This window comes from Sarcophilus harrisii, chromosome 5 (assembly GCF_902635505.1).
Source record: "Sarcophilus harrisii chromosome 5, mSarHar1.11, whole genome shotgun sequence".
Classification (NCBI taxonomy): Eukaryota; Metazoa; Chordata; class Mammalia; order Dasyuromorphia; family Dasyuridae; genus Sarcophilus; species Sarcophilus harrisii.
In genome coordinates this window covers 72,909,542-72,922,279 of record NC_045430.1, presented here as the reverse complement: position 1 = coordinate 72,922,279, position 12,738 = coordinate 72,909,542, and the positions used below count along the sequence as shown (strand labels likewise).

General features: G+C 33.3%; 1 protein-coding gene across 1 annotated transcript in view; it reads left to right on the top strand.

The window, feature by feature from the left end:
* Positions 1 to 12,738, top strand: part of HELB (DNA helicase B) — a 44,137-nt gene that overhangs the window by 29,469 nt on the left and 1,930 nt on the right. The window contains exon 12 of the mRNA XM_003770909.4: positions 7,407 to 7,898. Within this exon, the coding sequence (XP_003770957.3) occupies positions 7,407 to 7,898 (492 nt within the window). The remainder of the gene's footprint in view (positions 1 to 7,406; positions 7,899 to 12,738) is intronic.

The following is a 12,738-nucleotide window of genomic DNA, read 5'->3' as shown; positions in this document are numbered from 1 at the left end:
ATCTGTAGTCTTTGGGTTTTTCTAACTATAGGTTACTATCATCATTGAGTACTGTGTCTTCTGTATTTAACCCATTCCACTGATCCACCACTGTTTTTCTTAGCCAATACCAAATGTTTTTGTTCATTGCCATTTTATAGTATAGTTTTAAATCTGGTATGGTTAGGCCCACTTTCTTTGCTTTTTTTTTTTTTTTTTTTCCCATTCTCTTGACATTTTTGACCTTTTATTCTTTCACATGACTTTTATTATTCTAACTTTATAAAGGTTTTTTTTTTTGTGTGTGTGGTTTCATTGGTATGGCACTGAAGAAATAGTTTAGATAGAATTGTCATTTTTATTATATTAGCTTGGTTTACCCATGAGCAGATGATATTTTTTCAATTGTTTAGATCTGACTTTATTTGTTTGAAAAGTGTTTGTAATTTTATTCATATAGTTCCTGGGTTTGTCTTGGCAGGTAGATTCCCACATATTTTTTAAATTGTCTACAGTTTATTTATTTTAAGTCTTAAGGTTTTTTTTTAAAGTGGAATTTCTCTTATCTCTTGCTGGGCCCTGTTGGTAATACAGAGATGCCAATGTTTTATGTGGGTTTATTTTGCACCCTGTAACTTGGCTAAAGTTGTTAATTATTTCAAGTAGTTTTTTAGTTAATTCTTTTGGATTCTTTAATCATACTGTGAGGGATGTAGAAGACCCTTACCCAAAATGATTACTCAGAGATCAGTCAGTAGAAGACAGAAAAGTTGTTTAATGAAAACCTCTGGAGGATGAGCAGTCCCATCGCGAGATAAGAAAGAGAAAGCTCGCTGTAGGAGGGCTAAAGAAGTAGTAAAGATACATAGCTTTTATACAAGCAATTACATCATGAGTAAGAGTATTGAGAAGGGGAGGGGAAGGCATGTAATTGGTTATTGCTATCCGGAGAGATTGGAATGGAAGGTTTCTGTTTCCTGAAATCTCCTGATTTCTAGTTAACAAAGTCAGGCCTTCAGACTTAATCAGACAGTGGTCCAGCTAATAGATTAAATATCAATAAAATGTCAAATACCAATAGATCTCATCAGCTCAGGTTAAGTAAATATGTTTCTAACTGGCCAAGGCTCAAGTAAATATGGGCCTGCACATATTATACAGGTCATAGGGGAAACACAGAAATAATGAAAATAAAATACAGAAAAGGAATTCATACATTCCTGTAAGTTCTTCACCTTATCTCTCTCTATTCGATACAATACCATCATATCATCCTCAAAAAATGATAAATTTTGTTTCCTTATTGTCTATTCTAATTCCTTCGATTTCTTTTTCTTTTATTGCTAAAGCATTGAATAATAGTGGTGATAGCAGATAGCTTTGTTTCACATTTGATCTTATTGGGAATGGTCCTAGCTTATATATATTACATATAATGCTTGCTATTAGTTTTGGATAGATGCTGCTTATTATTTTAAGGAAAACTCCATTTATTCCTGTGCTCTCTAGTGTTTTTTAGTAGGAATGGGTATTGTATTTTCTGCATCTATTGTGATAATCATATGATTTCTATTAATTTTGTTATTAATATGGTCCATTAAATGATAGTTTTCCTAATATTGAACCAGTGCTGCATTCCTTCTATAACTTCCAGCTGCTCAAGGTGTATTACCCTGGTATTAAGTTGCTGTAATCTCTTAATACTTTATTTAAAATTTTTGCATCAATGTACAGTAGAAAAATTGGAATATAATTTTGTCTCTTATTTAGGCTCTTCCTGATTTAGGAAGTCCATATCAGTCCATATTTTTTAAATTTGCTTATGATTTATCTATACATCATGTACTCATTTTGATCTATTCTTGGTATATGGTGTGAGATGTTGGTCTATGCTTAGTTTCTGCCATATTTTCCAGGTTTTATTCCAAAAGCTTGGATCTTTGGGTTTGTCATATACTAGATTACTGTGGTAATTTACTATAATATCATAATACTTATCTATTCCACCAATCTTGATTCTACTCATTTCACTAAGCATCACTTCATGCAAGTCTTCCCAGGTCTTTCTGAAAATCATACTGCTGATCATTTTTTATAGTCAGATAATATTCCATTACATTCATATGCCATAAATTATTCAGCTATTCCTCAAGTGGATGCATTCAGGGTATCCACTCAATTGCTTGCTACTGTAAAAAGGGCTGCTACAAACATTTTTGTACATGTGGGTCCTTTTCCCTTTTTTCTGCATCTGTTGAGATAATCATGATTTCCATTGGTTTTGTAATTGATATGGTCAATTATGATGATAGTTTTCCTTATATAATAGCAGCCCTATATTGCTGTTATAAATTTCACCTAGCCATAATGTATAATCTTTGTCATATATTGATATAATCTCCTTAATAGTGCATTAATACTCATTAAGAAAATTTATGGTTTTCTTTCTTTGTTTTTGCTTTTTCTGGTTTAGGTATCAGTGCCATATTTGTATTATTAAAATGAATTTGATAGGATTTCTTCTTTATCTATTTTTTCAAATAGTTTATTGGGATTAATTGTTTTTAAATGTCTAATAGAAATCACTTGTGAATCCATCTGGCCCTGTGAATTCTTTCGTAGGGAGTTCATTCTACTTCCTTTAATGTTAATTTGGGCAATTTAATTTTTGTGCACATTCATCTGTTTTTCTTAGATTGGCAGACTTATTGTCATATAACTGGGCAAGATAGCTTCTTATGTTTGCTTTACTTTCCTCTTCATTGGTAGTGAATTCACCCTTTTCTTTTTTTATACTAGTAACTTGGTTTTCTTTTTTCAATTTTAAAATAAAATTAACCAGTGATTTGTCTATTTAAAAAATTTTTTTTTCCTTACCATAAACCTAGCTTACCTTCAATTTTATTAATCTCCTTTGATTTTTAGGCTTTCCAATTTGGTGTTTAATTGGAGATTTTTAATTTGTTCCTTTTCTAGATTTTTTTTTTTTTTTTTAGTTTTGTGCCCAGTTCATTGACCTTTTAAAATTTTATTGATAAAAGCACTTAGAGACATAAAAATTTCCCCTACTTATTGCTTTGGCTGCATTCCATGAATTTTCATTGCTTTAATTTTCTTTAATGAAATTGATTATTTCTCTGGTTTGTTGTTTGACCTACTTTTTTTTTTTTAAGGATTAGATTATATAATTTCTACTTAATTTTAATTTGTCTTTCTCCTGCCTTTTAATTGGATATAATTTTTACTGTATTATGATTTTGAAAAGGCTGCACTTAATATTTCTGCTTTTCTGCATTTGATTGTGAGGTTTTTATGTCCTAATAAATACATGGTCAGTTTCTGTGTAGGTACAAGGTACAGCTGAGAAAAAGATATATTATCTCCTTTACTCTTTTCTTTCTTTTTCCTTTTTTTTTTTTTTTAACATAGCTCTGATGGGAAAGTTGAGGGTACCCTTTAAATATAATTTTATTGTGTATTTCCATTTAACTCATTTAACTTCAATTTTAAATTGAGCTGTTACAGCATTTGGTGCATGTGTTTTGTATTGATGTTACATTGACTATGGTCTTTTTGTTTGTTTGTTTAGCAAGATGTAGTTTCCCTTTCTTAATCTTTTTTAATTAGAACATTTTTACTTTTGCTTTTTAAGAGATCATGATTGCTCTCCCTGTTTTTTTTTTTTTTTCTTCAGCTAAAGCATAATAGATTATGCTCCTGCTCCTTACTATTACTCTGTGTGTGTCTTTGTGCTTCAGATATATTTCTTGTAAACAGCACATTGCAGGTAATGCATTCTACTGTCTGCTTCTATTTTATGGATGAGTTTATTCCATTCATATTAAAGTTTTGATAACTAACTATGTATTTTTCTCCATCCTATTTTCCTTGTTTATCTTCTCTTTTTACTCTCCTTAGAAGTCTTTTACTTGTAATCACTGCTTCTTCAATCTGGCTTTCCTTTTATCAGTCCCTCCCCTTCCTTTCCCTTTCCCTAATCCCTATTTTACTTTCCTGTAAGGTAAGATAGATTTCTATTTTTAATTGAGTGTATGTTATTCCCACCCTACTTTAATCAATATGTGTGAAATGTAGAAGACCCTTACCCAAAATGACTACTCAGAGATCACTCAGTAGAAAGCAGAAAGGTTTTTTATTAAACCTCCAGAGGATGAGCCGTCCCATCATGAGATAAGGGATAGAGAAAGCTCATGGTAAGAGGGCTAAAAAAGTAGTAAAGATATACAGCTTTTATACAAACCATTACATCCCAAGTAAGAGAGCATTGAGAAGGGGAGGGGGCGGCATCTAATTGGTTGTTGCTATCTGGAGAGGTAATGGAAGGTTTCTGTTTCCCCAAAATCACCTGTTTCTAGGAAACAAAACCAGGTCTTCAAGCTTCAGATAATTAAACAGATAGTGGCCAAGCTAATAGACTAAATATCGATAAATGTCAAATAATGATAAATGTCATCAGCTCAGGTTAAGTAAATGTTTATAGCTGGCCAAGGTTCAAGTAAATATGGGCCTGCACATATTGTACAGGTCATAGGGGAAACACAGAAATAATGAAAATAAAATGCAGAAAAAGAATTCACATATTCCTGTAAGTTCTTCATCTTATCTCTCTATTCCACATAAAAATTAGCTGAAATAAAGGTTCAAGCACCATAGGTCCCCCTCCCCATCTTACCCTTGACTGCAATAGCTGTTTCATTTCTTTTTTATCTGAGATTAATTTACCCCATTCTGTTTTATAATTCCCTCTTTGCTCATTGTAATCTTCTTTGTAACCCCATAAATTTTTTTATATTATCTTTTTATAGTCAACTCACAACTGTATCCTCTGTCTTTATATACTCCTTTTAATTGTCCTTACAATGATTAAGTACTTAAGAGTTACAAATTTTATTTTACATTGTAAGAATATAAATAAGTTTAACTGCTTATACCCCAAAGAGATACTAAAGAAGGGAAAGGGACCTGTATGTGCCAAAATGTTTGTGGCAGCCCTGTTTGTAGTGGCTAGAAGCTGGAAAATGAATGGATGCCCATCAATTGGAGAATAGTTAAGTAAATTGTGATATATGAATGTTATGGAATATTATTGTTCTGTAAGAAATGACCAGCAGGATGAATACAGAGAAGATTGGCGAGACTTACATGAACTGATGCTGAGTGAAATGAGCAGAACCAGGAGATCATTATATACCTCAACAACGATACTGTATGAGGATGTATTCTGATGGAAGTGGATTTCTTTGACAAAGAGAAGATCTAACTTAGTTTCAATTGATCAAGGATGGACAGAAGCAGCTACACCCAAAGAAAGAACACTAGGAAATGAATGTAAACTGCTTGCATTTTTGTTCTTCTTCCCGGGTTATTTATACCTTCTAAATCCAATTCTCCCTGAACAACAAGAGAACTGTTCGGTTCTGCACACATATATTGTATCCAAGATCTACTGTAGCCTATTTAACATGTATAGGACTGCTTGCCATCTGGGGGAGGGGGTGGAGAGAGGGAGGGGAAAAATCAGAACAGAAGTGAGTGCAAGGGATAACGTTGTAAAAAATTACCCTGGCATGGGTTCTGTCAATAAAAAGTTATTAATTTAAAAAAATAATAATAATTAAGTTTAACTTTATTGAATCTCTTATTTTTCTTTCTAGGTTCTTTTTTGCCTTTTTATGTTTCTCTTGAATCTTGTATTTGGAAATCAAATTTTTTTTTAAAATTTAGTTCTGCTCTTTTAATTAGGAATTTTTGGGAAGTCCTCTTTTATTAAATATCTGGGTTTTTTCCCTGAAAGCTTATATTCGGTTTTGCTGATGATTCTTGGTTGTAATCCTAGCTCCTTTTCCTGCCAGAATATCATTCTAAGCCCTCCAGTTTAGAAGTTGCTAAATTCTGTGTAATCGTGACTGTAACTCCATAACATCTGAATTGTTTCTGCCTGTTTATAGTATTTACTTGTTCATGTGGGAATTCTGGTCTTTGCTTATAACATTCCTGAGAGTTTTTATTTTGAGATGTTTTTTAAGTGGTGATTGGTGGATCCTTTTAATTTCAATTTTGTCCTCTGGTTTAATTTCTTGAAATATGTTGTTCAAGCTTTTTTTTTTTTTTTTTTTTTTCTTTTATGATTTTCAGGTAGCCTAATAATTCTTAAATTATCTCTCTTGAATGTATTTTCTAGGTCAATTGTTTACCAATGAAAAATTTCACATCTTTCCTTTTTTTCCATTCTTTTGATTTTTTTATTGTTCTTTGTCGTGTCCTGGAATCATTAGCTTTGACTTGTTCAATTCCAAATTTTTTTTTATGCTGAGGCAATTGGGGTTAAGTGACTTGCCCAGGGTCACCCAGCTAGACAGTGTTAAATGTCTGAGGTCAGACTTGAACTCAGGTCTTCCTTACTTCAGGGCTGGTGCTCTATCCACTGCACCACCTAGCTGTTTCCCCAAATTTCAGTTTTTAAGAAATTTTCTTCAGTGAGATTTTTGTACCTTTTTTCCATTTAGACAATTTTGTTTTTTTTTAAGGAGTTAATTTCCTCAGTGAAATTTTGTACATCTTTTTTCATTTTTTTGCATTTCTTTTGTCAAGTTGTTAACTCTTTTTCATAATTCTTTTGCATTTAATTTTTCCTTCAATTTTTCTTCTACTTTTTTGATTTGTTTTTTAAACCCTTTTTGAGCTCTTCCAGGAGTTGGCCTTTTGTTTTTGTTTTTTTTATCCTGAGACAAATTTACATTAATATAAATTTATATAGTATAAAATGACTATATATAATGCCTGAAAAAAAATACTATTGTTCCCTTCTTAGTTTGTTTCTTGATCATCTCTCTATCATAGTAACTTTCTGTATTTTGAGTTTTAATTTGGTTTGGTTGTTTGCTCATTTTTTTACTGTCTTTTGTGGTTTTGTAATTTTAAGAGTTTGGCTCTTTTCCTGCATTGTCCCAAGCTTCTAGTGCCAGGAATCTTGCTGCTGGCTTGTATTGGAAGGCAGTGATGAGGAGGGGGCTCCCTCCTGACATGCCCTGGGTTTAGGATCTTGCTTCTGGCCTGCTTCATGGGTGAGGCCTTTTCTGCTGGCTTGCTATAGAGGCAGAGCCTCTCTGCTAGATGGTTCTGGGACTTGGTACTCACTGCAGGTTCCTTAGGGTATAGTTTGTCACTGTTTATTAAGTTCCCCTTTCACCTCAGTAAAAAAAGACTTTTCCCACTCTGCTATTATGTTGTTTCCCTGCTCGTTTATTGGATTTGATGAGGGTTTTTGTTTTGTTTTGTTTTGTTTTGGTTCTTTGGTGGGAAACTTGGGAGGATTTCCTGCAGGTTTCTTTCTAACTCTGCCATTTTGGCCCTGACAGTTATAATGACTTTTAAATGAAAAAAAAAATCACTTTTTTTTCTCCCAGGGATCAGAAGAAGACACAGTAGTTTATGTCATTGGAAAAGCTGGTCGACAACACTGGCAGCATGTTTATACAGCTATAACTCGAGGTCGCTCTCGAGTGTATGTTATAGCAGAAGAGTCCCAGCTCCAGAAAGCAGTTAAGCAAAATAGTTTTCCCAGAAAAACTCGTTTAAAACATTTTTTGCAAAGAAATTTTGCTGATAGTTCTACATTTCCAACAGAAATATCATCCCCTTCCAAAAGCTATGGACAAAGTAAAGGATATAGCTCTCAACCTTCAACAAGTCCATTAGACCCAATCATACCTGAAACTGGTGAAAATACTTTTATTAAAACACATGGCTCTGTAGATAAGGATGTGACATCAGTTACAAGTAGAGAAGAGAAATTGGTTTCATCTGTGGAAACTGATGAGGAAGAAGATACATCAGAGTTGAGAGGAACAAAGAGAACTACCACAAATGACTTTGAAAGTCCAAACAAATTACTTCTGGTAAGAGGCCTGTTACTGCAGGCTTTTGTTTTGCCTAACTTTACATTTTATGTTAATTATGTTGTTTAGTTGTTTCACTTACTCTGACCATTCATTGATCCCATTTGCGGTTTGTTTGGCAAAGATATACCATTTCCTTCTCTAGCTTTTATAAATGGGAAACAGAGGCAAATGTGGATAAGTAACTTGCCCAGATTCACACAGCTAGGAAGTGTCTGAGGTCAGATTTGAACTACATCCACTAAAATACCTAGCTATCCACATGTTAATTATGGTATCAGGTAAGTACAATTGGACCTGGAATTAGGAATTAGAAATTAGAAAATAACTGAAATATGAGGAAACTAAGCATGGTATAGTGAATAGCTTTGGATTTAAAGAGAGTTGGGTCAAAGTCCTGCCTTTCACACATACTGACTGTGTAAGTGTTGGCAGAGGGTATGTTCAGAAGCCCTGGCATTCTGGACTCTGGTGTTCTGATGGATGCCTGAATGGGATAAATATTCTGAGGCTATAAATACAGAAAATTTGTGAAAATACATTGGTAGAGGGAGTTTTCACACTGAAGAGTTTTCTTTATAGTATTGGACTATAAAGGAAAAAATGTGAGGGGAAAAGTGTGTTCCTTCCTTCTTTGTTGTTGCTTTTATTTGTTTGGCACCTTTCTGTGATTTCATTAATTTGTTTCCAAATGTGGGAACTTCCTTTACTAAAGCTACGTGGCAACTGCTCTGCAAGTTTTTATTCCATGTTTTCCTTGACTTCTCTGCAGCCTTTGATGCTGTCAGTCATTTGCTCCTTGGTCCTGTCTTATAAATTTTTGAGACATTTCTCTCCCCTGGGGTTTTTCCTAACTTTCTGACTATTCCTCTGTCTTCTTTGTGGAATCCTTCTCCACATCATGCCCTCTAATACTAGGTGTCCCCTCAGGGTTCTGTCTTGAGTTGTTTTCTCTTCTTCTATACTATTTCATTTCATGATCTCGCCTCCCTTGGATTTAATTAGCATCTTTATGCTTTATGTTGATGATTCCAAGATGTCTTTTCCCAATCTATTTTTAAAAAAAAAAATTTCAATATCATTTTATTTTTAAAAATATAGTAAAATATTTTTCAACATTTCTTTCTATAAGAATTTATAAAACTGTACCAGATTTTTCTTTTTCCCTCCCTTAACTCCTCCTTTCCCGAGATAGTAAGTAATCTGATGCAGGTTAAATATGTGCAATTCTTTTAAACATATTTCTATATTTATCATGTTGTGCAAGAAAAATCAGAACAAAAGGGAAAAAACCATGAGAAAGAAAAAACATAAAAAATGAAAATATTATGCTTGGATCCATATTCAGTCTCTATAGTTTTCTCTCTGCATGTGGTTGGCATTTTCCATACAAAATCTATTTCCAATCTACTTTTTGGCTTCTATTCTCAAATATTTAACTTCTTTTCAGATATTTCTAGCTTGATTTCTAGTAGATATCTTAACTTCATTAAGACCTGATTATCTTTTCCCCCTAAACTCTCCTCCATTCCTACCTTACTTATTATTGTAGAGGATAATACCATCCTTCCAGTCCTTCAAATTCATACTAGGAGTAATCCTGGATTCTTTTCCTATCTTTCACTCCCATTCCCCTCTGTTATCCAAACTGTTGTCAAGGCTTATCAATTTTACCTTTTTAGCATCTCTCAGATATGCTCCTTTCTCTCTTTTCTAACATTGCCACCGATCTAGTGCAGACTCTCATCACCTCATACCTGTATTGCCTGCCTCAACTCTCACCTGACTCCATTACATACTTCATTTTGCCACTAAAGTACTTTTCCTAATACATAGGTCTGATCATATCATTCCCCTCTACTTACTAAAACTCCAGTTGGACATTCAAAGTCCTTGATAACTTTTCCTCCTGCCTTTCCAGACTTCAGCACACACTCTTTGATGTAGTAATACTGGCCTCCTGACTGTTACATGAATAAGAAACTGCATTTCTCACCTCCAGGTTTTTTCTCTGTCTGTTCCTCATGCCTGGAACACTTTCCCTTCTCTGCTCTGATCATTGACTCTCTGACTTTAGTTATTTTGACTTTTGTTTCCCATAATTATATTGGTAAGAGTGTTCTCTTCAGGGTCTTCTAGCTAAATCCAAATCTTTCTTTTTGGCAAGGCTATTGGAGTTAAGTGACTTGCCCAGGATCACACAGCTAGGAAGTGTTATGTGTCTGAGGCAGGATTTGAACTCTGATCTTCCTGTTTTAAGGGCCTGGTGCTTTATCCACTGAGCTATCTAGCTACCTACTTTCTTGAACTCTTGCATTCAGCTCACGTTTCTTTTTTGCCTTTGGTGATTGCACTAGCCTGATTCACTGCTTCTCTATTGCTTATGGTCACATTCCAGTTCTTTCTTTCATCGTGTAATCCAGACTTTCTCAAGGTTCAGTGCTCCATCTTTTCTTCTTTACTTCCATATTCCCTTGGTCTCCTTTGAGGGTCTGTTGTCTTCTCATAATTCTCACCTCTATAATTACCTCTATAATGACACTATCCAAGTCCTTATATTTTTAACCCTGCATTTCAACTTCAGGTTTGTATCTCCCTACTGCCTTCTAGTCATCTATACATAAATAATCCACTGTGAAAAGAACTTGACTATGACACAGTGGAAAGAACAATGAATAATGAAGTCATAGACTTGGAGTTGAGATTCTCTTAACTATCCCTTAACAGATCATTTAACCTCTCTGAGAATTCTATGTTTAATCTATAAAATGAAGAGTGTAGGTTAGATAAAGTCTCAAATTCTTCCAGCTCTGGCTCTTATCCTGTGAGAAAAAAAAATCCATGCATAGAAGCAACTCCATTTCCTGACTGCCTTGTTTTATCACCTTCAATTATACATTTTTGAGATCATAGAATTATTATTGAGTCCCCTATACACACCACACATGTATTTGTGGATATATATGTCTGTTAAGTATACATTTGATATATCATTCTCTACTCTCCTATTTTTACTGGTACAACTCTTGTCAGACCTAAATCATATGATACCTGGACTTGACAAGATTGACAGAATCTCAGAGCTGAAAGAAATATATATACAGCATCCTTGATAAATAATCTTCTTTTCACCCAAAACCATTAGTGAAAAGAAACCTGCCACTTCTGGAGGTACAACTTATTCCACTTTGGGGCAGTTCTGAGTATTTGAATTTTTTCCCATATATTGAGCCTAAATCCTGTACAGTCTTTACCCAGTTAGTCTTTTTATTTCTATTCACTCTCTCCTCTAACCTTATTTCTTTGTTCTGTCAGGTTAGTCTTACTTAAAAGTACTGATCATAACACTCACTGACTCAAAAATTGTCAGTACTTAGGTGTCATTCCCATTCTTTGGGTCCCAACAAAAGATCTGTTTGGTTTTTGAATCTTTCCCTGACCTGGATAGCCCATATTGATTTTTTTTCTTCTTTGATATAGTCAAGGAAAATTCACTTATCTTGACAATGTTTGTGATTCATGTGTCTTTTCAATGGGGGTGTGGGAAGAAAGAAAGGGAGAAAATCTGGAAATCAAAATAATTATTAATTTTTTTACATGTAATTGGAGAAAAAAATAAAATATTAAATAAAAATATTTTTTGCGATTATCAGTAGACTCTAAATTTCATTTTATAACTGGTTGTATTTGATATGATCATGAATTCAATATTGGATATTAAAATAACAACACCCCCTCATGTCAGTTTGTTGACTGAGTGAGTGAATGAATAAACAGTATAAAGTATGAATACACAGGAATTAAAATGGCCTTTTAAGAAACATATAAGAAATTATACAACAAATAAATGCTGCTCTACTCAAAATACTTTGGGAAGAGGACAGAAATGCTAAACAATCATTCTAGTGATGCAGCCATTGCTCAAAATAATTTGGTGATGTTTTGGGAATTATCTCCTTTACCTATAGCACACATACACACACACACACATACACACACATATCATTTATTGTAAAAATCTGAAATTTTTTTTAAAAGATAATTTTTTGAATAGTCTTACTGGTGACAGATCTTTGTCCACTGAAGACTAGTTAATTTTTAAAGAAGATCTCGGGCAGGGATATTTTAAAAATGTCAGGCAGACTAATTAGTTTAATAATACTGATTTTCCTTAGAATTCAGCTTTTAATATAGTCTTTTAAAGAATTTTTTTATGAGACATTCCCAAAACATTTTGAAAAATGGTGATATGAATATAGGTACTGCTTCCTAAAGTGACTGATTACTTTGAATTTATTCATCTTGATGTGTGGTTCATAGTAGATAGAATGCTAAACTTGGGAATCAAGAAGACCTAAGTTTAAATTCTACTTCAGACACTTAATAGCTGTGTGATCTTGAGAAATTGTCAACCACTCAGAAGCTCAGACTTTTCATCTATAAAATTGGGATACTAATAGCAATTATATCATGCAGTTGTTGTGAGGATCAAATAACAAATCTATACCCCTTTGTAAATTTCCTTAAAGAATTATATAAATGTTAGCTATTATTTCCTGCAGGTCAATTTTTTAAAAAATTCATTGAAAAAATTCTTACCATAGCTATATTCTTATCATAGCTAAGTAAAAACTTTAGGTATTTGGTAGAGTGTTTTGGTTTTAAATTAGATTTTAGGAATGAAAAGCGGGAATAATTATTTTTTAGAGTACTCTATTATGATTGATTTACTAGTTTTTCAGGTGATAGATTTACTTTCATGACAGGTTTTTCTCTATCATGAAAGTAATTTCTTAAATTTGTAAATCAAGGTGTTTTTACAAACATGATGTTTTTACCC